This window comes from Mustela putorius, unplaced genomic scaffold (genome assembly GCF_011764305.1).
Source record: "Mustela putorius furo isolate JIRA1106 unplaced genomic scaffold, ASM1176430v1.1 tig00003962_pilon_pilon_pilon, whole genome shotgun sequence".
Lineage (NCBI taxonomy): Eukaryota > Metazoa > Chordata > Mammalia > Carnivora > Mustelidae > Mustela > Mustela putorius.
Window position 1 is genome coordinate 23,164,515 of NW_025422106.1, and position 25,335 is coordinate 23,189,849.

General features: G+C 43.6%; 1 protein-coding gene across 1 annotated transcript in view; it reads left to right on the forward strand.

Moving 5' to 3' along the window:
• Window positions 1-25,335, forward strand: part of VPS53 (VPS53 subunit of GARP complex) — a 137,025-nt gene that overhangs the window by 96,036 nt on the left and 15,654 nt on the right. The window contains exons 16-19 of the mRNA XM_004746893.3: window positions 1,110-1,192; window positions 2,378-2,456; window positions 14,545-14,693; window positions 21,224-21,293. Of these exons, the coding sequence (XP_004746950.1) occupies window positions 1,110-1,192; window positions 2,378-2,456; window positions 14,545-14,693; window positions 21,224-21,293 (381 nt within the window). The remainder of the gene's footprint in view (window positions 1-1,109; window positions 1,193-2,377; window positions 2,457-14,544; window positions 14,694-21,223; window positions 21,294-25,335) is intronic.

Here is a 25,335-nt window from a genome sequence, read left to right on the forward strand (position 1 = left end):
ATAGTTAGAAAGTTTGGATTTTTTTTCAGTGTAACAGGAAAAGGCCACTGAAGAGTTGAAGCCTTGAAAGCCTTTACTGTAATTTGCTTCATCAGTCCCTTATAAGCATGTGGATGGTTTCCAGTTTTGTCACTAACATAAACAAGATCAGAATGGAAGCTTCATGGAAAGAGTATCTTCTCTGTTTTGTTCACTTAGTAACTCATATATACTCTTGTTGCAGAGCTGGGCACAAAACAGGCTTTCTGAAAATTGTGGTTGAATTCATGAATGCTGCAAAGAGTACTCAGGGATCTTTGTATATCATACTCATTCTCGTCGAAGTCTATTTCTAGATGTGAATTGAAATTGCTGTTTTAAAGAGTGTGTGTATTTACATTTCTGCTTTTTAAACAAATTACCTTCTGAAAGGATACACGAATTTACACACCCCTAAGAGCATTTTTAAATTTAAAACAAAATACTCATTATTCTTGAGTTTGTGTAATCAATGGCTTTGGGAGTGTTGGGTGAGTCAGTTCCCGGGATGCTCTGAGATGTTTACAATTCTTGGTCAGTTGTCTTTTTCTTTGAGGCGGCTGGGAGCGTGGCCAGTGTTTCCCTGTTTGGCTGTAAGCTGACGAAGGCAGACTGTGTTTCTTTTGTTTACCTCGGTATCCCCAACACCTTAACATAGTGGGTGGCCTGTCGGAGCACTCAGTGAATACTTGAACTGGTTTTACTACCGCTCACCGCCAGAGGCTTCCAGTGCTGGTGAGTGAGCCTGCATTCAGTTCATGGAGCAGGGAGGATCCTGAAAACTGGGGTCTTTTTAAAATTAATGAAATGAATTGTCAGTGTCATAAGAGACAATTACAGCCCAGTGCTAAAGGGCAAAGGTTATGGAGGAAGTTTGACTCCCGGCGCTGCTGTCACACCTCTATTTTCTCTTCTGTAAAATGAAGATAATAGTAGAATCTACCTCATGGGATTGTGAGAATGAAGTGAGTCAGGACAGGAAAAGTGCCCAGAATTGTACCTGAATCATCAAACTCAGTAAATATTACATGCTCTTATGATGATACTCCTTTGGATCATTGTTAAGCATGTTTTTCTCTCATTTTTAATAGCTAGAAGAAAAACTCAAGGAAAAAGTTGATGTAAGTCTGACTGAACGAATCAATCTGACTGGAGAAATGGATACGTTCAGCACGTACGTACCTTGCTCATACTTGCTTAAGGCCTGCCCTTTACCCCCCACAAAGCAACATGTCTTGGACTGTCGGCTTTCGGCCACCACAGAACCTAAGAGGTTTCCAGGGCCCCTTGTTGAATGAGGATTATTCTCCAGCAGCCAGTAAGAAGAAGCATCAGAAGCTAGCGCAGCTGCCTCCCATTTGCCCTGCTCAGAGGCAGTCATTTTTAGCTTACAGGGTCTTTATTGTTGCCCTATCTAAAATAACGAAAGAGAAGAAATCCTCCCTTGACCATCCCTGCAGGAAGGCAAGTCCAAGTCCTCCTGTCTGCCTCCCACGCCACCCCAAATCCACAGAGGGCCAGCTCCACTTCAGTGTCTTAGAACACAAAGTGTGAGCAGCTTGATTTTAGCCAGGTGGGGGGAGGGGGATGGTTGGGGTAGAGGGTGTCTATCCAAGAAGTTCAAACTGTAAAGCCTTCTCAGAATAGTTCTTTCACTAGTGTTGCCTTGCAGTATTTTTTTTTTTTTTTTTTTTTTGTGTGGTCAGTAAATGAGATTAAGGTAGGCCATTACTAAGGAAAAATCAGGATTCTCTTCTTAGGTCATTTCCTCTCCTTTTCCCAGCTTTTTTTTCCCCCCCAAGTTCTCATTTAAACATTTTGAACGAACAGGTGCTCTTAGAGGAAGAAGTGAAGGAGGGATTCTGAGTGGAGTGATTAGGGAGACTAGCCGTGAAATTTTTCGACCTGACTCCGTGGGGGACACACCCAAATAAGACCAGGACGTGCAAGCAAGAATGAAGAGCCAAGACGTTCCTCGTTGTCATCCATTCCTTTTTGAAAGCAAATTCGAGTTTTTCTGATGAAATGATGAAACTGATTTTGATATGGGGCTGTGTTAGTCATTCAAAAAGTTATTTCTTTAAAGTGATGACCTCCGGGGTGCCTGGGTGGCTCAGGCATTAAGCATCTGCCTTCAGCTCAGGTCATGATCACAAGGTTCTGGGATCAAGCCCTGCCGTCGGGCTCCCTGCTCAGTGGGAAGCCTGCTTCTCCCTCTCCCACTCCCCCTGCTTGTGTTCCTTCTCTCACTGTCTCTTTCTCTCTCTCTCTCTCTCTCTCTCTCTCTCTCTGTTAAATAAATAAATAACATTTTAAAAAATTATTAAGTGATGACCACTATAATTTGTTTGATTTGCAGTGTCATCTCTAGCAGCATCCAGTTGTTGGTCCAAGATCTGGATGCTGCCTGCGATCCTGCCCTGACTGCCATGAGCAAGGTGAGGTTGGGGAAGAGCTTCTTCTTAGTCCTCCAAGAGTGACCGCAGGTGCTTGCTATCATCCCTGGCCAGTGGCTTCTTCGGGTTCTTCACTGCTTCAAGTGTCAACTGGGAGGAGACCGAAAGGCCTCTAGGAGATGAATTTATCTTGTGCCTTAGGCCAATTGCTTGTCCTCTGAGAATAAGACAGGGAGTAGGTATGTTTGGTACGTCTTTGTTGAGCATCTGACACATGTGAAAAACCTTAAAGGGGTCTCACCAGAATGGGCGTTTTTGTTAGTGCTTACAGCAGTAACTTCTTACTCTTTCTTAGCTCCAGTATCAGCACAATAATATTTGATCAGATTGTGGACCTTGGTTTCCTGCTGTCATGGTGGCGCATCGGTCGGGCTCCGTCCCTTCCTGGAGCACATGCTGCCTTATGTTACTGTTTGGCTTTGATGCACCCTTTTCTTCCTAAAAGTACCCAAATTCCTGAATTGCATGGACCATACAGCCTATGGAAGACTCTCTTGTTCATTGATTAATTAAGTTGGAAATGGGCAGTTCTTTCTTGATTCTTTAATCCAAATAACATGAGGCTATCTACGCTAGAATTTCTAGAGCAAGGGGTCAGCAAACTAAATAAGTTTTTTTTTGGAACACAGCCATGCTCATTCATGTATATATTATCTGTGGGTGCTTTTGTGTTACAATGGCAGAAACACTTAATGAGTAAGTCAGTCATGAGACCATATGGCTCAAAAAGCCTAAAATACTGACTGGCCCTTTACAGAAAAAATTTGCCAGTGCCTGTTCTTGAGGTATCAGATTCTTGTAGCAGTTTTCTGGAGAAAGAAAGAACTCTGGAACCCACTGGACAGTAGCAGAGTACAGTGGAAAAAACACTGGCTTTGGAGTCAGATGGACCGAACTCTCCTCATTCTTCCTCTGGGGGTATTGAGCAAACAACTTAACCTCTGTGGGCCCGGGTGATCTCATCAGTACATGAAATGCAGCTCTCTGCCCCCCAGTGTGGCAAGGATAGGGCATGAAGAAGGTGACTGGCCTGGTGCCAATCCGTGTTGCTGCTCTTTCCCTCCGGTCAGGAGCAGTGGCCGTGTCACAGGGTTGTGTAAGCACACATTTGGTCTGAATTTAGTTTTGTAGTAGATCATAAATATTTAACAAAAATAGGATTAAAACCAAAGCTTAAGCTACAGGGTTTTATGAAGCTAAGTGGGGAGTCCTGAATTGCTGATGTCACAAAGTTTCGATTCAAAAGATTGATCCTTCCACCAATCAGATGTGGATGTGTATTTCCAGGATTCTCAGTGTTTATGAGTAGCATATGAGCAGGCAAATTGGGGCTAACCCATTTTCTTAAAGGAACGTGGCTCTGAAGATTCATTCTTTGGGCTCTGATTATCCCCTAGCTGCCGGTGAACATTCACTGTGTCTGCATGTGATCTGTTCCAGCTGCCATCTCTCCTGGACTGCCACACACTTTAGATCGGAATGCAGCTGGTAAAAGAATTTTACATTTACCAAAGGAAGAGTGGATTTTTTTCCCCCTAGTAAAATAACAGTTGTAGGGAAGTTTAACACTCCAGGTGCTGCTTATATGAACTGTCAGTTCATTAGTGGATTTCCCTCACACTCCCCCCCCCACCACCCATTTCTCCCCCAGACCCACACCAGCAAATATTAACAGAGACCATACCTCCAGAATCTTTTGTTTATATCATAGGAAAACCACAGACTAGGGAACGCAGCAGCTGGGAGACCATTACTCTTTGTCTGAGTCTTCTGGAGTTCTAGTGAAATGAGATCCATGTGATGAAAATGACCAGATATAAACAAGCCAAGTGGTCACAGATTGATTCAACACACACTCAGTTATTTGTTCCTGTGTCCTGTTTTGTGTGGTTTCTTTTTTTTTTTTTTTTAAGATTTTATTTATTCATTTGACAGAGAGAGATCACAAGTAGATGGAGAGGCAGGCAGAGAGAGAGAGGAGGAAGCAGGCTCCCTGCTGAGCAGAGAGCCCGATGCGAGGCTCGATCCCAGGACCCTGAGATCATGACCCGAGCCAAAGGCAGCGACTCAACCCACTGAGCCACCCAGGCGCCCTTTTGTGTGGTTTCTTTAGGACTTCTTAAAACTTGTGTTGCGATAATGCTTATTTTTGTCTCCCAATTCCATCATTTTTACCGTTAGTTGGGCAGTTCAGTTCGGACTCTACCCAGCACAGTGCTGGGAGCTGCAAAGCTGGGAAAGACATGGACCTTACCCCAAGGTGCTTAGATTTCGGAAAGTGTGGGGTAAGAGATGTGTGAGACGAGAGGACTGCTCAAATAACAGCAGTATTAGGTATGGGAAAATCACTACTATAAGAAAAGTACAAAATACGCTCTCTTTTAAAAGAGGAGAGAGTTCATCTCTCTGTTCGTATCAAGGAGGGAAGCGAAGAAAGTCTTCTTGAGGAAGTGGCATTTTAAAAATTTTTATTTATTTATTTGACAGGGAGGGCACAAGCAACAGAGGGAGAGGGGGAAGCAGACGCCCCATAGAGCAAGGAGCCCAATGCGGGACTTGATCCCAGAACCCTGGGAACATGACCTGAGGTGAAGGCAGAGGCTTAACCGACTGAGCCACCCAGGCATCCACTTTGCCCATTTTTTTTTTTTAAGATTTTATTTATTCGTCAGAGAGAGAGAGGGAGAGCGAGCGAGCACAGGCAGACAGAATGGCAGGCAGAGACCAGAGGGAGAAGCAAGCTCCCTGCTGAGCAAGGAGCCCGATGTGGGACTCCATCCCTGGATGCTGGGATCATGACCTGAGCCGAAGGCAGCTGCTTAACCAACTGAGCCACCCAGACGTCCCCACTTTACCCATTTTTAAATTGGGTTGTCTCTTTGTTGAGTTGTAAAAGTTCCTTTATAGTCTGAATACTAGACCCCTTACCAGATACATGATTTGCAAATATGTTCTCCGTTTCTGTGGGTTGTCTTTTCACTTTCTTGATTTTGTCCTTTGAAACACTGAAGTTTTTAGTTTTGTTGAAGTCCAATCTTTGTATTTTATCTTTTGGTGCTATACTTTTGGTGTCCTATATACATACCATTGCCTAATCCAGAATTACAAAGACTTATACCTGTATTTTCTTGTAGACTGTTTATAGTTTTAGCTCTTACATTTGGGCCTTCAGTCCATTTTGAATTAATTTTTGTATATGGTGTGAAGTAAGGATTCAACTTCATTCCATCGCATGTAGATTTACAGCCATCCAGTACCGTTTGTTGAAAAGACTATTCTTTACCCATTAGATGGTCTTAATACTCTTGTTGTAAAAAATCAGTTGATCATAGATACACAGGTTTATTTCTGGACTTTCCGTTTATTCCATTGATCTCTGTGTCTGTCCTTATGCCAGTACCACACTGTTTTGATTATTGTAGCTTTGTGGCAAGCTTTAAAATCAGGAAATATGAATCCTCCTTGTTCTTTTCAAGATTGTTTTGGCTATTTTGATCTCTGGCAGGGGTGCCTGTGTGGCTCAGTCAGTTAAGCATCCAACTCTTGATCTCAGGGTTATGAGAGCAAGCCCCGTGTTGGGCTCCACACTGGATGTGGAGCCTGCTTAAAATTCTCTCTCTCCCTCTCCCTTTGTCCCTCCCACTCCCTCTCAAATAATAATAATAATAATAATAAACAATTGATCTCTTACAGTGTCACCACTTTTTTTTGTCTCACCCACAGTGTTCTTCTCCCTAAAAACACCACATACCTAGACTGCCTTTCTATTTTATTATAGCTGTCTCCCTTCTTAAGCTTTAAACAGCTTGAGGGCTGTGTCTGTTCATTTTTGGATCTCCAAGGCATAGCTTAACATACGTAGTATTCCCTGAATGACTTTGAAGGTAAAGAGGACAAGAAGAAGAAAGAACTAAACTTTGGAGACACCCATTTGACCAAAGAATGGTGACAAAGTGAGATATAGATGACCCTAGGATGGAGCTGGTAGACATAGAGTATTGTTATAGGAAATGGCAGGATCATAGATTGAAATGCTTAGGTGCATACAAGGGCTGTTGAAGATATGGTGCTCCTTGATAGTACTCAGTAATAGGGGTCCTTTTATTTTTTTTATTTTTTTGAAGTTTTTTATATTTGTCAGAGAGCACAAGTAGGGGGAGCAGCAGGCAGATGGAGAAGCAGTCTCCCCACTGATCAGGGAGCCTGATGCGGGGCTTGATCCCAGGACCCTGAGATCATGACCCGAGCTAAACACAGACACTAACCCACTGAGCCACCTTGGTGTCCCAATAAAGAGATTCTTATTTTATTTATTTTTATTTTTTTGAAGATTTTATTTATTTATTTGACAGACACATAGCAAGAGAGGGAACACAAGCAGGGGGAGAGGGAGAAGCAGGCTTCCCACTAAGCAGGAAGCCCGATGTGGGGCTCAATCCCAGGACCCTGGTTCATGACCCGGGTGAAGACAGCCGCTTAAGGACTGAGCCACCCAGGTGCCCCAGGGCTTTTTACTTTAACAAGTAGCATCCTGTAGCTGATCAAAGGCAGGTCAGAAATAGGAAATGCCCACATCTAGCTATTAGCTCCCCAACTATAGACAAGAACCCTGCTGCTGGAAAAGGAGAGGAAAACAGAGTGGCACAACTTGGTAGAAATACACAGGAATAGCCTTAAACAGGCCAGGCCCCTATGGCAGATGTGAAATAAGAAAAAGAGTTTAATGGTCTCTCTGAAGTTCTGACTTTGAGATTACAGTAATGTTGTGGGTAACTTCTGTCAAAATGACCTTTCAGGCTGCTTTCCCTCCCATATTGCTTTATTTTCTTAGATGAGTTCCATGAGATGGTAATAAGTTATTATTATGGAGCACTTTACCAGGAATCAGCACCCAAATGGAGTATCTCATTCAATTCTGACAATAAATTTACAAGGTACCTGTATTATTATTTCCTTCTTCCTTTCTCAGATAAGGTTGCTTACTCTCTATGGAGGATTGTACGATGCCATACATACAGAGTAAGTCCTTTTAGCAAACATGGAAACTGAGGCAAAAGTAGCTTAAGTAATTTGCCTTAAAGTGGAAGGGCCCTAAGTTGGTGTATGCCTGGTATTGCTGGATTTATGTAAATAGTCATGCTTCCCTGATCACGAGCTCTTCAAGTATCCACAAGCATCCTGTTTGAAATTTGTCTTCAGCCCTTCTCGATCTGACACCATGGCTTTCCTACAGGGGAGAAAAGGGACTGAGTGGCCAACCCAAGTATTCTAGTCTGGATATTTCTCTCTGAAAAGCAACGAACTGTCATTCTAGTGCATTTATTTTCTTTTTCATAATATGCCCAAAGCCATGTAACCGTATAACAGTGAAGCCAGAAATAAAACCAAGTGTCCTGATTCTTGAAAAGGCAATTGCTTGGGCAATTGCTTAGTGGAAATATAAAATTCTTTTAAATGTAAATTCTATAAATCCTTAGCAATTAGCTACTGTAATTGGGCTTTTTAAGTAGGATTTTTAAAAAAAATTCTGTGGCTTCCTTAAAAAGAAAGGAAGGTCACATGGTACCTTCCTCACTATGTCCTTTTTCCTAGGGCTTCTCACATCACTAGGTTAAAAGAATCTCTGTCCAACATCAAACACACTTTGCCTTTTGTCCATTAATGGTAGTCTTAGGGGGGGATAAAAAAAGAAAAAAAGAAACTGAACAAATTAAATTTCCTTACAGTTTGGCATGTAATTTCTATTCTATTAGGTTTTAAGATTGTGAACATGTACTAATTTAGGAGGTTGCGTTTCTGTCCCCCAAAGACATTTTGAAATAGCTAGAACAGTGCTCAAATCTGTTCTCATTTTCCTCAGTCATTAAAATGTAGATCTATTTCAGGAGGCCAACAGAACTCTATGGTTAATCCTCAAGGGGCTCCAGGGTGGCTCAGTCCATTAAGCATCTCCCTTGGGTTCAGGCAATGATCTCAGGGTCCTGGGATCAAGCCCCACATCGGGCTCCCTCAAGTTCACTTTTCCACTTACAATCAAAACATATCTTTCTTGGGACGCCTGGGTGGCTCAGTTGGTTGAGCAGCTGCCTTCAGCTCAGGTCATGATCCCAGCGTTCTGGGATCGAGTCCCGCATGGGGCTCCTTGCTCAGCGGGGAGCCTGCTTCTCCCTCTGCCTCTGCCTGTGCTCACTCTCTCTGACAAATAAATAAATAAAATCTTAAAAAAAAAAAATCTTTCTTTTTTTATAGAAGATTCCTTTTTTTTTTACGTCTTTTACATTCTTTTTTTTTTTCTTTTAAGATTTTATTTATTTATTTGACAGAGAGAGAGAGATCACAAGTGGGTAGAGAGGCAGGCAGAGAGAGAGGGAAGCAGGCTCCCTCCTGAGCAGAGAGCCCAGTGTGGGGCTCTATCCCAGGACCCTGAGATCATGACCTGAGCCGAAGGCAGAGGCTTAACCCACTGAGCCACCCCACCCAGGCTCCCCAAGGGATTCCTTTTTCATTATGACCAAAACATATCCCCTTCATTGTAAAAAATACATTTTTTTAAAAGAAGAAAATTTAAATCACTCATAATTAATAGATTTTAGTCTTTTATGCATGTATTTTAAAAATATAAGTTCATACGGTATGTGCTCTTTCATAACTTTTTTCCCATTTAGCAGGTTTTAAGAGTTTTCTGTGTCATTCAATTCAGAGCTACAGTAATTTATAGTGATTGCATAGTTTTCCATAGTACAGAGTATTTGTTGTTTAAGTAGTAACAGTAGGTTAACATTTACCATGGAATTAATACCTGTCAGGCACTATGTTAAGAGCACTCCATGTGTCATCTTTTAGTAACTGTATGGATTATAGATATTATCATCACAGTTTTACAGCCAAGAAAAACGAGGTTTAGAGGGGTTGGGTAACTTACCTGGTTGGACAGACAGTATTAGAACTCTGGACTGGCAGAGACTCCAGATTTCCTCATTTTAAGTATTCTAATGTACTCTTTCCCTTAAAATGTATGTGATGAACTCACTTTTGGTAATTATTTCCAATTATTTACATTAAAAACAGTCTGGCAGAGTGCCTGGGTGGCTTAGTCAGGTAAGCACCTGCCTTCAGCCCAGGTCATGACCCCAAGGTCCTATGGGACAGAGTCCCGCATCGGGTTCCCTGCTCAGCTGGGAGCATGCTTCTCCCTTACCCTCTCCCCCCTCCTGCTTACGCTGTCTTGCTCTCTGTCTTTCAAATAAGTAAAATCTTGGGATTGATAACAGAGTGATGGGTATTGAGGAGGGTACTGGGTGTTACACATAACTAATGAATCACTGAACACTACATCAGAAACTGATTATGTACTATATAGTAGCTAGAGAACATAATAAAAAAATAAATAAGCTATATGGTAAGAACATCAAAAAAATTAAGTAAAATCTTAAAAAAAAAAACAGTCTGGCAATAGACAGCCTCACGTATGTGGGTGACTATGTGAGTATTTTCTAAACATTCATAATTATTAACATCAGATTGTCCTAAAGGGAATTGCAGAGATCAAAAGCTATGTAAAATGCTAAAATTTTTGGTAGAGATTTCCAAAAGGTTGTACAGGGGTACCTGTGTGGCTCAGCCAGTTAAGCATCCAACTCTTGGTTTTAGCTCAGGCCATGATCTCCCTCTTGGGAGTTGGAGCCCTGTGGGGAGCTCAGCGGAGAGTCTGCTTCCTCTCTGCACCCCCCTCCATGCATGCACTTGTGCTCTCTCTCTCTCTCTAAAATAATAAATCTTAAAAAGAGAAATATTGTACAAATTTACCTTTCTATTGGCCTAGTAGTGAGTAAAAAATACATATATTTATCTTCTTAAAGCCTTTATTACTCCGCTTTCTATTCTGGATCTTCTTGATTTTCCCCTTAAAGTTAAGGAACGTGTGTCTTCCTCCTGTCACTGCCATCACCACCACCAAGTCAGCTGCATATCTACAGCCTCATACCTAGATTTTGCTTGCTCCGATGCCTTCAGCTAATGTCAAGTTCATTTAGGGCGGTAACACTTTTGGAAAGCAGCATGGTAAAGTGGAAGGAGCATGGACTCTCGAGTTAGATGTACCAAATTCTAGACCTCAGCCCTGCTAACTTGCCAGTTATGCTTCATTAGCCAAAGCACGTCTTATCCTCAAGTCTGTCTTATCTGTAAAGCAGGAGTAATATTACGTCCTTTACTGTATTGTTATAGGCAATAAGTTAATGTGAAAATGTCAACCACGTGATGCATGATCACACAGGTGCTCAAAAAATGTTCCTTCTCCCTTTTTAATTCCCACGCAGTGCTCGATCCACTGCTGTGCACGCACGAGGTACCTATAAATACATCAGATGCGTATTGCAGGAGTAAAAGTAGCCCAGACAGGCGTTCGAGTGCCTGTGAGTTGCCTGGGCAAGGACTGTCATTGGGGCCCAGTGGCCTGGCAGCCTAAACCACACCAGTAGACTCCGATTGTCTGAAACAGCTCCAGAATCCACGTGTGTCAGTGTGTTCTCTATCTCTAGTTCCATGCTCAAAATGAATAGGTAGGAATTTGAATTTGAGGAAAAGTAGCTTCTCAGGAGAGGCCTCTCTCCAAGCTTCATACAGCAACAGAGAAGAACAAGGTCCGAAGTAAACTGATTGCAGAGCTCTGTTCTCTGATTGGTGGACTGGTCAGAATTTGCTGCAGTGGGCTCTCGCTGGGAAGTGATTATCTCCTGGGCCTTCCCTCGAAAGTGGTAACTAACATCCATCACACGCTTGCTCCTCAGGTAGCAGAAACCAGGGTTGTGGCCCTGGCTCCACAGTCTCTCTCTGTACCTTAGTGCAATCATTTCCTCTCGTGCTGTTTCTGTGAGTCCTATATCTTAATCACAGCTTCTCTGGCAAACTGTTTTTCTTGTTTATACAGGAACAATCCTGTGTAGCCCCACCCAAACAAAAAGCACAAAAGGAAAACCTTTTAAGTAGGGCAGTGTAAATTTTAACTGTCAAATGCAAAGTTTCCTTGGAAAAGTTGGACTTTTATTCCTACTGATGGCTTTTCATGATGTTTGTTCCTCTAGTACAAGCTACTTTTTGTTGCCTTTTTTGGAAGAGAACTTTGCTTGGTCATTGTATATTTCATTAGCATCTCCCTGAAAAATAAGGCTTACCTTGCATTAAGGCACATTAAGTGTTTTTGTTTCTTTTTTAAAAAAAAACAAGCATCTAGGAAAAAGCCTGGTACTCTAATGCTTGGGCTTTAGACAGACTTGTTGTCTCTGTCCTGTCATTTACCAGCTGCGTAACTTGGGGCAAGTTACCTAACCTCGTTAAGCTTTTTTACTTTCGTCATGTACAAGATTGGTGTGAGAACCCAATGAGCTCATGTGTGAGTAGTAAATGAGGTGATGTATGCAGAGTGCCAGGCGAAGGGACCTGCCTATGGTGGGTCCTCATGTGTGTATCTTAGGCCATTCAGGTTACAGCTCAAACCTTAAGTCATCTGGGATGGGTGACAGCCAGCATCAACCCATCTGAGGTAGTGACTGGATGGAGTCATTGCTAATTACTTTTTGCAGATTTTTCTTTTTTAAATAGTAAAATCAACATCAACTTTCATTGTTCTCCAGCAGCTTAAATGGGTTTCCTATGTCATTAAGCTGACTTAAATTTAAAATCACAAATCTACTTTGTTTTTGCTAATACTTCTTTTAATTTGACCAGTAGAGTTATAACTGGCTAAGGTATTAAAGCAAATCAAATCTTTTCACATATATTGCAAATGTGGATGTGTACTGGCATGGCCAGTGGTGATCAAGAGGGGTTAGCTCACCAGCAGGAACTCAGAGTCCATCATCCCACGCAGTCTGGCTTCAGAGTTGCTTTGTAGCCAATGACAGGCCACATCCCCACCTCCTTTTACAGTTGTCTTCTGTCAGGTAATTATCTATTAACTTTTTGAGATGTTGAAATACAAAATGCTGCCAACTTGGAAAACAGTAGTCATTCATGAATAGTCATTCATGGCCATTGGAGGAGAGGGGCATCAAACTCCCTTCCCAGATTCCGTGTTTACCCAGAATGCTCTGCTCCAGGTGTTGCTACGGACGTGGGGAGAAGATGAAGTAGAGACATTAACAGCATCTGTCAGTTTTGGCCTCACCCTGTGAGCTCATTTAAGCTCCTCACCTAGGATGCTCACTGTTTGGATGGGTCAACTCTCTGAAATCAGATGGGAAAAGAAACCTTTTGAATAAGATAAAAAGATAATGAGGAAAATATTACACATAACCAAAGCATTAGACTATAAAGTCAGTTAATACAGAACTTTCCACTGTTACTCCATTGTTTGTTTCTGATTCTCCCCCATAAAACATTTGGGGACCTTTTCCTCTCTGGCACTTTGTTGTGGAACCTTGCATAAGACTGAACGTCTCTAGGGCTTGATTTTCTTATCTCTAAAATGAAGATGGAAGTCCTTCCTGCTTTTTTATATCCTTACACATACCTAAAGCTTTTAAAATATAAATATCTGCTGATTTGACGAAATATTAGGACAAAACGTAGAGTCACTCAAGCTTCCCAGGCACTGGGGAGTTGTTCATGCACAATATGATACTTTTAAACAAGTTCCTTCAGTATTGAATTTTTCCTTTCCCCAAGAGCTCTATAAAAAAAAAAAAAAAATGGTGTTTTCTTGCCAGAGACATCAGGGCCTCAGAACTACTGCCCTCCTTCTATGAACATATTATATGGTGTGTGTTTGGCTTCGGATCTTTTCAACAGACAGCCCAGCTCCACTTGGAGAGGCTGACTCAGCAGAACTCCTCCTGGACATTCCTGCTCTTTTCAGGATTAAAGTGCCCATTTGCTGCCTGTTCCGCAGGCTCTCTCCTCCTTCTGTGTCCAAGGTGGGAGATGCACTGTAGCATTGCGTCCTTCCCTGTTTTACTATAGACATTTTCCAGAGCATTTCTCCCAACTCTCATATGGTTAGAGCTTGAGCCAAGCAGTTCTCTCTTTTGTGTTCACAGCTTGCTCAGGGATCACTTGGGTCCTCTCAGTGGTGCTGGTCTGCCCAGCACCTGCCACCCACACAGTCCCTGCCCCACTTTCCCGCCCTCTTCCTCATGTCACTGTCTTATCCTCTGACCCACTCCTTCATAATGGCCAGGGATCTTCTTTTCTTTCCCTTAATGGAAACCCCAACAGAATCTCAAAGGTTTTAGGAGTAAGGTTTGAATGTTTTTTTTTTTTTTAATATTTTATTTATTCATTTGACAGAGAGAGACCACAAGTAGGCAGAGCAACAGACAGAGAGAGGGGGGGAAACCTGGGACCCTGGGATCATGACCCGAGCTGAGGGCAGAGGCTTAACCCACTGAGCCACCTAGGCGCCCCTGAATGTTTTATTACCAAAAAATTTCAATTGTGTGCAAAAGTAGAGAAAACAGTATAACAGACCTCATGGACCCATACCCAGCTTCACTAATCTTATTTTATCTACTCCTAACTCCAGGTTATTTTGAAGTTAAGTCACACATGTCACATCAGGTCCAGCTCCCTTTTTTCAAAAATCCTCCCCTCTTCACAATATACTTGAGAGAAAGACCTAAGTAGCCCTCATCCGGATTTCATTTCACTTGGCCCCAAACAGCTCCATTCTCCCAAGCTACCAACAAGCTCACAAGTGGCTGCCCCTGCCCTGTCCCCCCACACCCCTCTTCTGACAGAACTGCCACAGGACCATCCAGTTCACCTACGTGGTGAGGGCTCCTTTACAAGATGGCCACTTGAATGGGAAGGGACGGCTATTTCAAGCATCAGAGGGACAGGTTAGGAAAAGATACCTAGTCACACCTCACTGGCCAGGATAAGGTGGGCTTACATGTTTTTATCCACAGTCAACCATGGCAGATGAGGTAAGAAGCACTGCCCAAGATAAAATGGTGGTTGTGAGGCTAAGCTCTAGCCTCATTGCCATTCCGCCTGCCCCTTCTCCCAGAACGGGTCAGACTGTCCTCCTATGAGGGATCTAAAGGTTTCTCTTCTCCATATCCATTTTCAGATGCAGTGGCAGAATGTGGAGCACGTTGGTGACCAGAGCCCTTATGTCACCTCTGTTATTCTTCACATTAAACAGAATGTCCCTATCATCCGTGACAACCTGGCTTCCACACGGAAATACTTTACTCAGTTCTGCATTAAATTTGCAAAGTAAGTCCTGGAATATTCTTATTTCTTCTCCTCCTCCTTCTTCTTCTTCTTCTTCTTTTTTTAAGTAGGCTCCATGCCTAGAGCCCAACTCTGGGCTTGAACTCATGACCCCGAGATCAAGACCTGAGCCAAGATCAAGAGTTGAACCCTTAGGGGTACCTGGGTGGCTCAGTGGATTAAAGCCTCTGCCTTCGGCTCAGGTCATGATTCCATGGTCCTGGGATCGAGCACCGCATGGGGCTCTCCGCTCAGTGGGGAGCCTGCTTCCCCCTCTCTCTGTCTCTGCCTACCGCTCTGCCTGCTTACCATCTCTGCCTGTCAAATCAATAAATAAAATCTTTAAAAAAAAAAAATTTGAATCCTTAACTGACAGACCCTCCCCCCCACACCAGTGCTCCTGGAACATTCTCATCACTGGGTTATTTTGAATGCCATACTTACCACCCGTATGCTCATAATCTAGGTGTCCCACCATCCAGCTGGGGCTTATTCTGGTGCCTGTAGGCGAGCTAATTTTTTGTACCCCAAAGAAGCATAATAAAACTAAATCCACTACTTTAAAAAGTTGCAGACAGCAGTAACAGCATGAAAACATCAACCAAATGAAGACAAACTCAGAAATGAGTTGGGGAAACTGTTACTTTGAATGATGTGGACGTAACAGAACCCCTGCTTCCCTATAGATTTGGATAATTAAAATTATTTTTCAGTAATTTCATGTATATTGTTTGTCTCTCCAACTAGATTATAAGCTTTTTTAGTGTAGGAACCCTTGTTCTATTTCTTTTAAGCCTCCACTTCCTCCTTCCCCTCAGTACATATTATTGGGACTGTCAGAATTTATTTGCTTCTAAACATCCTTGAGTCCAGGGAAGGTACTGGAAACTGGGCAGAGCAAGGCAGGGGTTTCCAGTGCCAAAGGAGATGAAGTGAATGCTTGCACTACATGTCTTTCTGCTACATTCTCGTGTGTGGCCATTTCTGGCTTGACATTTGGAAGTAGGGAAATAAATGGTTTGATCCCTTGCCAGGCAGCATCTGGCCATAGCACCATTTCCCCGGAGGCCAGGCAGCGTAGAGGGTCAGTGCCTCCTCTGACCAAAGAGCAAACAGGCATTTTGGCACACATCTCAAGGAAGGGGCTTCAGGAAGGTCAGCCTATTCCGAGCTACTGTGTTTAGCTTGTCCTCATCCCAGTCCCAAGGTGGGGATTTAGGGCTCCAGGTTTCTATCTTCCCCAGATCTCTGCTGGTTTGTATTCAATTACGGCTCGCTCTCCCCCTCACAAATAAATCCCTAAGGAACAACAATTATGGGGGGGCTTGTGCATTAGCTTCAGTTTCCAGTTTGTCAAGAAAGGATCGAGTGGACTCTCCAGGGAGGCATTAATGTTTGCAATATGGCAGATGACCCTGGAGTTGACATTCCCTTCGCTCCCTGAGTGCTCTTCAGTGTGTGTTAAAGGCATTGCTGATAAATCACGTTGTGACACTCCCATATCCTGGGTTGAAACAGTGTCTCTGTAAAATTTTACTGTGGCAAAAAATCTCCAGTGTGATTGCACAGGGGTCTGACTGAGCGAACATCAAAGTGAGTAAAGGGTCCATCTGCTTAGCTAGTCCCAGCTTCAGTCTCACGTTCTCTCGGAGCCCTTAAATTTTATTACTAAGCTCATATTTGGGTGAGCCAGGAATAGGATGCCCGTCTCTCACACCTGGAAAAGTTTAACCCCTGACAGAAAAAGTGGTGCTCTTATTTAATCCACAGTACCCTCTCAAACTTGTAAAACCCCAACCACGAGGAGAAACTTCAGCGGTAGTGCTGTGGCAAGATTCCTCCCCAGCAAGGGCCGCCGCCACCATCCCACACAACTGGGGAAGCCCCGGCCATTCCCCAGTCACACTGCTGGGACTTCTCTCCTCCCCATGACACATTCCTGGTCCCTGTATTTTCCTCACCCCACTCTTGTGGCCTCGCACCCAGAGCCGACCGATTCCAGGGTACGTACAGTCTAGAGAGAAGTAACTTTGGTTATAAACTGTATGTACCGTTGCGATTAGTCATGAATTCAGTGTCACATTACTTGTTTGGCCTGCCTCTGGTTTCGAGCCCTGAAGAATCCTTTCTACATGGTCCCCATTCTCCCGCCTGATCAGTAGACCTCCCCCTAGACCTGATCTCTGGAGTTAATCTTTCTTTCTTTTTAAGTTCCTGTCTTAGCTCATCAGTGTGAGGCCGTAGATGTTTGCTTTTGCCTCCATTTGGTCTCTGAAGCAACAGCAGTCTTTCCTGTTTAGACATCAAAATCAGCTCTAGATTAGAACTACTATTTGAGGTCTGCCTGGGTGGCTCAGTGGGTTAAGCCTCTGCCTTCTGCTCAGGTCCCAATCTCAAGATTGTGTGATCCAGCCACTTACTCTGCCCCCTCCCCACCCCAAATAAATAAGTAAATCTTAAAAAATAAAAAACTACTGTTTGAACCACAGGCAGCTTCCCTCACCACTAAACTGATTATCTTCCATTCAAGAATGGGGACAGTAATGGCACCTGGGTGGCTCAGTGGGTTAAAGCCTCTGCCTTCAGCTTAGGTCATGATCCCAGGGTCCTGGGATTGAGCCCCGCATTGGGTTCCCTGCTCAGCAGGGAGCCTGCTTCTCTCTCTCTCTCTCTCTCTCTGCCTGCCTCTCTGCCTACTTGTGATCTCTGTCAAATAAATAAATAAAATCTTAAAAAAAAAAAAAAGAATGGGGACAGTAAGGCAAATCTCTTAATAGTGGTTTAGAGGGTAAAATGAGAAGTCATGCATAAACTTCTGGCAAAGTGCTGGTAGCAAGGTTGCATTCAAACATGGTAGCTGCTACCATTTTAATTTGTTTTTATTTATTCTTTATTCAACATGCCGCCATTTGAGCTCGTACTATGTCCCAGACACAGAATTAAGTGCTTTGGCTTAGTAGACGTGGTCCCTGTTTTCATTTGCCTTACGGTCGGGTGGGAGGAAAAAACATGCAAGCAAATAAGTGTCGTAAAGAAGGTTATATGCTAGGCTAGAGGTCTGTGGGCTCTGTGTAGAGTATGGTGCAGGTAACCAAGGAAAGGCTTCATAAGGAGAGAAATCCTTGAGCAGGGTGCAGGATATGTGTATGTAGTGTCCCACAAGGTCACAGGGAAAGGCATTCTGGGCACGGGGGCAGGGTACGCAAAGGCACAGAGAGGCATTAAGTAGCCTGAAGAATCAAGCATAGGATGCCTCAGCTCAGCATGATATGGCTGGGGACAGAGAATCAAAACAATCAAGGAAGGCCTTGTCTGCAGGCATTTTAAGAAGTTTGCATCTGCAGCAAATCCCTTTGGCAGCTGATAGTTGCAAAGATGAGGCTGAAGGTAGCAAGACCAGTTAGGAAAAAATTGAAAGAGCTCAAGTGAGGAGAGTAAGGGCTGCAGTGGTGGGCGTGGTCAGGAGGGTGGGGAAGTTCAAGGAAAGGGCTGGGAACTGATTGATACTGGGGTGGAAGGCTGAGGGAACAGCCTTGGGGAACTCCTGGTTTCTGGGTTGGATGACTGGGTAAGTGAGCTCTGGTCCACTGAGCCTGGGTTCCAGGGTGGGGCCGAGTCCTGGATATGCTGGAATTGAGGGGCCAGTGCCATTCCACTGAGGTGGCCAGTACATCATCGGTTGTGAGCAGGCACAAATGTGTAGAGAGATGGGAGAGCAGGAGTCATGGCCCCGAGAGCAGCTTTTGCAGAATGGGAGAGGAAAGTGCTAGCCAGCACTTTCTCTTGACCTCCATGTCCTTGTTTTATTATCTCTCCTTCCTTGGTCATGGGCCCTGTGTTCTCCTGGTCAGTCCACCCTGGGTCTGGCCTCAGTGATAGGCATTTCTTTTTTTTTTTTCTTTTTTATAAACATATATTTTTATCCCCAGGGGAACAGGTCTGTGAATCGCCAGGTTTTCACACTTAACAGCACTCACCAAAGCACATACCCTCCCCAATGTCCGTAACCCCACCCCCCTTCTCCCAACCCTCCTCCCCCCAGCAACCCTTAGTTTGTTTTGTGAGATTAAGAGTCACTTGTGGTTTGTCTCCCTCCCAATCCCATCTTGTTTCATTTATTCTTCTCCTACCCACTTAAGCCCCCATGTTGCATCGCCACTTCCTCATATCAGGGAGATCATATGATAGTTGTCTTTCTCCACTTGACTTATTTCGCTAAGCATGATACGCTCTAGTTCCATCCATGTTGTCACAAATGGCAAGATTTCATTTCTTTTGATGGCTGCATAGTATTCCATTGTGTATATATACCACATCTTCTTTATCCATTCATCTGTTGATAGACATCTAGGTTCTTTCCATAGTTTGGCTATTGTGGACATTGCTGCTATAAACATTTGGGTGCACGTGCCCCTTCGGATCACTACGTTTGTATCTTTAGGGTAAATACCCAGTAGTGCAATTGCTGGGTCATAGGGCAGTTCTATTTTCAACATTTTGAGGAACCTCCATGCTGTTTTCCAGAGTGGTTGCACCAGCTTGCATTCCCACCAACAGTGTAGGAGGGTTCCCCTTTCTCCACATCCTCGCCAGCATCTGTCATTTCCTGACTTGTTGATTTTAGCCATTCTGACTGGTGTGAGGTGGTATCTCATTGTGGTTTTGATTTGTATTTCCCTGATGCCGGGTGATATGGAGCACTTTTTCATGTATCTGTTGGCCATCTGGATGTCTTCTTTGCAGAAATGTCTGTTCATGTCCTCTGCCCATTTCTTGATTGGATTATTTGTTCTTTGGGTGTTGAGTTTGCTAAGTTCTTTATAGATTTTGGACACTAGTCCTTTATCTGATATGTCGTTTGCAAATATCTTCTCCCATTCTGTCAATTTTCTTTTGATTTTGTTAACTGTTTCCTTTGCTGTGCAAAAGCTTTTGATCTTGATGAAATCCCAATAGTTCATTTTTGCCCTTGCTTCCCTTGCCTTTGGCGATGTTCCTAGGAAGATGTTGCTGCGGCTGAGGTCGAAGAGGTTGCTGCCTGTGTTCTCCTCAAGGATTTTGATGGATTCCTTTCTCACATTGAGGTCCTTCATCCATTTTGAGTCTATTTTTGTGTGTGGTGTAAGGAAATGGTCCAGTTTAATTTTTCTGCATGTGGCTGTCCAATTTTCCCAACACCATTTATTGAAGAGGCTGTCTTTTTTCCATTGGACATTCTTTCCTGCTTTGTCGAAGATTAGTTGACCATAGAGTTGATGGTCTATTTCTGGGCTCTCTATTCTGTTCCATTGATCTATGTGTCTGTTTTTGTGCCAGTACCATGCTGTCTTGATGATGACAGCTTTGTAATAGAGCTTGAAGTCCGGAATTGTGATGCCACCAACTTTTGGCTTTCTTTTTTAATATCCCTTTGGCTATTCGGTGATAGGCATTTCTTGTTCTTACACCTTCCATTCTGCACCTGTACAACAGCTTTCCCTCCGCAGGCCCGCAGTTTTTTCTAAAAAGCCCTCCTGACCTGTTGAAATTCCTACTCCCTTCCCCCAACCCAGCTTGCCCTTCAGTCCCCAGTAAATTTTTCAGAGATCATGAATTTTTTCCCTTGTTCTGACAGTTACTCCCTTAGCAATTATTTTCTGTCTTTGCATTTAACATCCTCTACTATCTCACTCTCATATCTGTTAGGGTTTTTTTCAGCTGATAGTAAGAGAAGCTGTGACTTAAACTCACTTAAACATGAGGTGGGCTTTGTATTCGGTATAACCAGAAGGTCGGAGGTAGGACACATCCAAAAATGGTTGACTCAGTGGTTCAGCAATGTCACTAAAGACCCAAATTCCGTACTCTACCCTGCTCTCCTGGGGCTGGCTTCATTCTTAGAATGATGGTAAAATGGCTCTCAGTGTTCTAGCCAAACATAAGAATACCCTGAAGAAGAGAGGACATCTTCCCGCAGCCATGCAGTGAAGTCCACTCCTGTGGTCCAGGTGGCTGGCTAAGGTCATGTCCCAACCTCAGGACCACCAACAGTCAGCACAGAAATGCCATGGTCTGACTGGCTAAGGCTAATTAGAATTCCCCTCTGCAGTTTGGGAGGGATCAGCTTTTCCCCAGCATCCCAAGACCACATATACCTAAATAAAACCACGGTTTGGGCTGGAAGAAACAGAAGGCAGTGGTTGCTGGGAGGTGATAATAGCATCTACTTTGATTTCTGTTTTCTTGTAGAAGGAAGTAGGGCCTTTTAAAAAAACTTTCTGCGTTTCTTTACCAAAAGGAAAATAAGCCTGGGGTGCCTGGGTGGCTCAGTCTGTAAGTATCTGACTCTTGATTTTGGCTCAGGTCATGATCTCAGGGTCCTGATATTGAGCCGTGCATCGGGCTTCAGCACTCATCATGGAGTCTACTTGTCCCTCTCCCTCTGCTCCTCCCCCTGCTCGTGCATGCTCTTTACCTCTAAAATAAGTAAAACCTTAAAAAAGAGAGAGAGAATAAGCCTAATTTGTTCTTTTTTTTTCTTTTTTAATCCACAGCTCCTTCATTCCCAAGTTTATAACCCACCTCTTCAAGTGCAAGCCAATTAGCATGGTGGGAGCAGAACAGGTGAGATAAATCGGCCTTTTTCTTAGGCTTTTGTCCTAGGTCAAACACAAATCTTTCTAGTAGGGACTTACCCTGGAGAAATCAGATTGCTGATTTCCCCTGTTTGGGGACAGAAGATGACCTGGCAGCTTAATTCATCTGCTTATTTAAACCATTTTTGTCAAGCACCTACGTACCCAGGCGTTATGCTGGGCACAGGCGTACCACAGTGAACAAGATAGAAAAGATCTCTCCTTCCAGGTGCTCACACCCGGGTAAGAAGAGATAGACAAGATGTGAGTTAATAAATAAATGAGAATTTTACCTTAAATATGCTAAAGGGTATAAAACTAGGTTCTGTGAAAAAATATCTTAGGGGCATGAAGGAGTAATGGCTTCAGATTGGACACTCCACGAAGGCTCCCCCAAAAGCTGGCACTTGAGAAGAAAGAAGAGTGAAGAGTCCAGGCAGAGGGGGCAACAAAGACTCTGATTATTTTGGGTCCTTTACTTGCTGGTTAGAGACACTTCCGAGTATCAAGCAAAGAAAGGCTTATCCTTTTGGTACTGAGACGCCAGTCACCTCACCCAAGAAGCCTTCTGTGATTAACCCCACCCTGTTCACTTGAATTCTGTGCTTTGAGACCTCTGCTCACCAGTTGTGTCACCTCAGCGCTGATGGGTTGAGGTATGTGCTACAGCGGAGTCCCCTCTTTTCGGCCATCACCTATCCAGACTGTCTGAAATTTGAGGTGCTTGGATTTGGAGAACAATTTAAATAACCTTAGAGACAAAAACAATAATACTCAGCCCCTAACTCTTGATAAACACCTATTCAGATACAAGCTATTTGTGTCCTGACCTTAAATGATTCCCTTGTATTCATTAAAAGAAATACTCTCTAGACCTCTAGGTAGCAACATTTTGCCTGTTTCGGTTACTTTTTATATTGAAAAGAACTCCCAACGACATTTTTAAGTGAGATGATGTAATTCAAGACATTTCCATAAGTCCTGCTCTTCCCCTGAGTTAGTCGACTTGGCAGAGGCTCAGATGTTTCCCAGCCCAGTGACTTGCCCTCACCCTGGGCCCTCAGCATTGCTGACCTGAGTCATGTCTCCGGAAGACGGCAAGTTGGCCTGTGCCCCGGTGCATCATGGATCCCTCATGAGATATTGCAGCCAGGGATGCAATAGCTGTGAACATCAGGAGTCTCTTGACTCTGATACGTGCCCTGTTTCTATACTCTTTTTGTAAGGGCCATTGCCTTCCTATCTTATGAAAAAGCTGAATGGTGTATACATGAAGGTCCTGGGGTCCAGAATGCTGAAGGTATGCAGTTGAATCCTATCTCTGCAACACAGCAACTGCTTGTCCTTCAGCAAACCTCCCAGCAAGTTAGTTTCCTCATCTAGAAAACGGGGATTGATTGTAGTTGCGCCTTACAGGGCAGTTGTGAGGATTGAACAAGATCGTGCACATCAAGTCCTTGATGCAATGTCTGGCATGTGTACGCCCTCAGCAGAGGCTGGCTCTTCCCGATATTCACTTGCTCAGACCAAGAACATGACTCTGTTTCTGCTTTCAGTACCCGCCTCGCCCACCCATGACATCTGGTTGCTACTTGCTGCAGCTGTCTGGCTGACCAGCTTTAAAAGCCAGAGTCCAAAGTGTTGTCTCAGAAAGCTTCCTGGGAGGTTGCATAGATCCAGACACTGACTATAGAGTTTCAGTGTTTTGCAATTCTTGACTCTTGAATGTCATAAGCATAGAACTAACTCTGTCCATTGGAGACGGCAGAATAATGCCCCAGCATGTCTCCAGTCATTAGTACCTGTTCGCTAGGAAATCGTTCTGTGTGCCTCACTGTTGTGCATAATCAGAGAGGATGTGCAGTAATGATCTCTGTATCTTAAGAGAAGCTCTAAAGGTACGAGTTCCTAACGTTTTGTCTCTAGACTTGACGAAGCCACTGGAACACAAAGTCGGCCTGTTGGGAACATGTTTTTGTGAGTCGGCAGCTTTGCGTGGGCCATGCTAGCTGATTGAGTGTCTAATAACCATGATATTTTCATATTGTCACAGAAATCCAATATCCTACCTGTGCTCCTCAGATTTTCTCTTCTTCAAAAGAATGGTAAAATAATCAGCTTGGGAGTCAAAGCCCATATCTTCTGAAAAACAGCAGTTTGGCCAGAATTAACTCCTGCTTTGAGATGTGGATGAGAAAACCATTTGCGAAGCTGGATTTTACTTTGCTCACAAGGCAAATGGGAGTGTGTGATAAGGGAGCCTGGCCCAGAAGTGGGCACAGGTGGGAACTGAAGGGCAAGGTGACCCCGGTTGGATACCCACATGAAGTTCAGGTATAGGCGGGTCCATGCTTGCCCTGAGTACCTGGGCTGAGAACGCGCGCAGTCCTATAGCTGGAGGCGCAGTTACTTGGACAACAGAACCACAGGAATCAGGTAGTTTACAAAGGCTGCAACAGATTCTGACTCACGTCTTGTAGCAGCTCTAATCCAAGCTTTCACAAAGCTGTGGAATTGAAAGCCAAGATTTTGCCTGATCTCAGCTGCCTTTGCTTTGTCACAAAGGCACTAGATCCTAAATTTAGATTATCTTCAACACTTGTGCCGAAAATAGGAAAGGAGACATTTCCCAGCTCTTTATTCTCTTCCTGATTACTATATGAATTGAATTATTTATCTGTGGACCTCAGAGTCCTCTTGAGCAATTGCAGGGGCACATAGAACTGACCCGTACCAATATTTGTAATGCTTCTTCCTAGATGGTGATCTTACAGGATTTGCAGGGTCATTAATTAGTCTTATGGCGATGGTATCTGTGACTGAGCACACAAGAGAAATACAATCCATTTGCACGAACTTACCATACAGGAAGCAGCACAATATGGTGTGGGGGGGAAAGGATCCCAAGACTTGAGGCCCAGTCCTTACTCTGCTGTTAATGGTCCCTGTGATCATGAGCCATTGCTTCCCTGATCTAGGCTCAGTTTCCTCATGTTTAAATAAGAGCACTGAATCAAACTCTCACACACCCCTTTACAGAGTCTGAAATATTTTGAGCAGTGTATCACCTATGAAGCTATTTTCTTTTCCTTTATATTGTCTTCATATACATACTGACCCTGGTTTTTTTTTTTTTAAAGATTTTATTTATTTATTTGACAGAGAGAGATCACAAGTAGGCAGAGAGGCAGGCAGAGAGAGAGAAGAGGAGGAAGCAGACTCCCTGCTGAGCAGAGAGCCCGATGCGGGACTCGATCCCAGGACCCTGAGATCATGACCTGAGCCAAAGGCAGCGGCTTAACGCACTGAGCCACCCAGGCACCCCTGACCCTGTTTTTATTGTGGTAAAACATACATAACATAAAGTTGACTATCTGAACCACTTCTAGGTGTACAGTAGTATTAAGTCCCTTCCCATTGTTGTACAGCTCTCCACCAGCAGACCTTGTCATCGTCTTAAACTGAAACTCCATTCCCGTGAAACAGTAGCTTCCCATTTCCTTCTGGCAGCCATCATTCACCTTCCTATCCCTATGAATATGACTGCTCTACGTACCTCATCTGAGCAGAATCATACAATATCTATCCTTTTGTGTCTGGCTTATTTCACTTTAGTGTGTCTTCAGGGTTTATCCATGTTTCAAAATTTCCTTCCTTCTTAAGGCTGAATAATATTCCATCACATACACATAAACACACACTCCATTTTGACCATATTGACTTTTTAAAAATTCACAGAATTCAAAATCATCTGGAAAAAAATATTTAAAGCAAAATTTAGATTTTTTTTTTTTAAGCGCAAACACCAAGGAAAAGGAAAAAGAGAATCAGGTAGTATGTGCATAATGGCAGTTGGAAGAATGAGAAAATAGAATGGTTATTCCTGGGCACAGTTCTCGGCAAATCCCAGTAAATCTCCTCTAAGTGTGGAGTTCAGCACATCTTTTAAAAAAGCAAGTGGATGGGGCACCTGGGTGGCTCAGTCAGTTAAGCGGCTGCCTTCGGCTCAGATCATGATCCCAGGGGCCTGG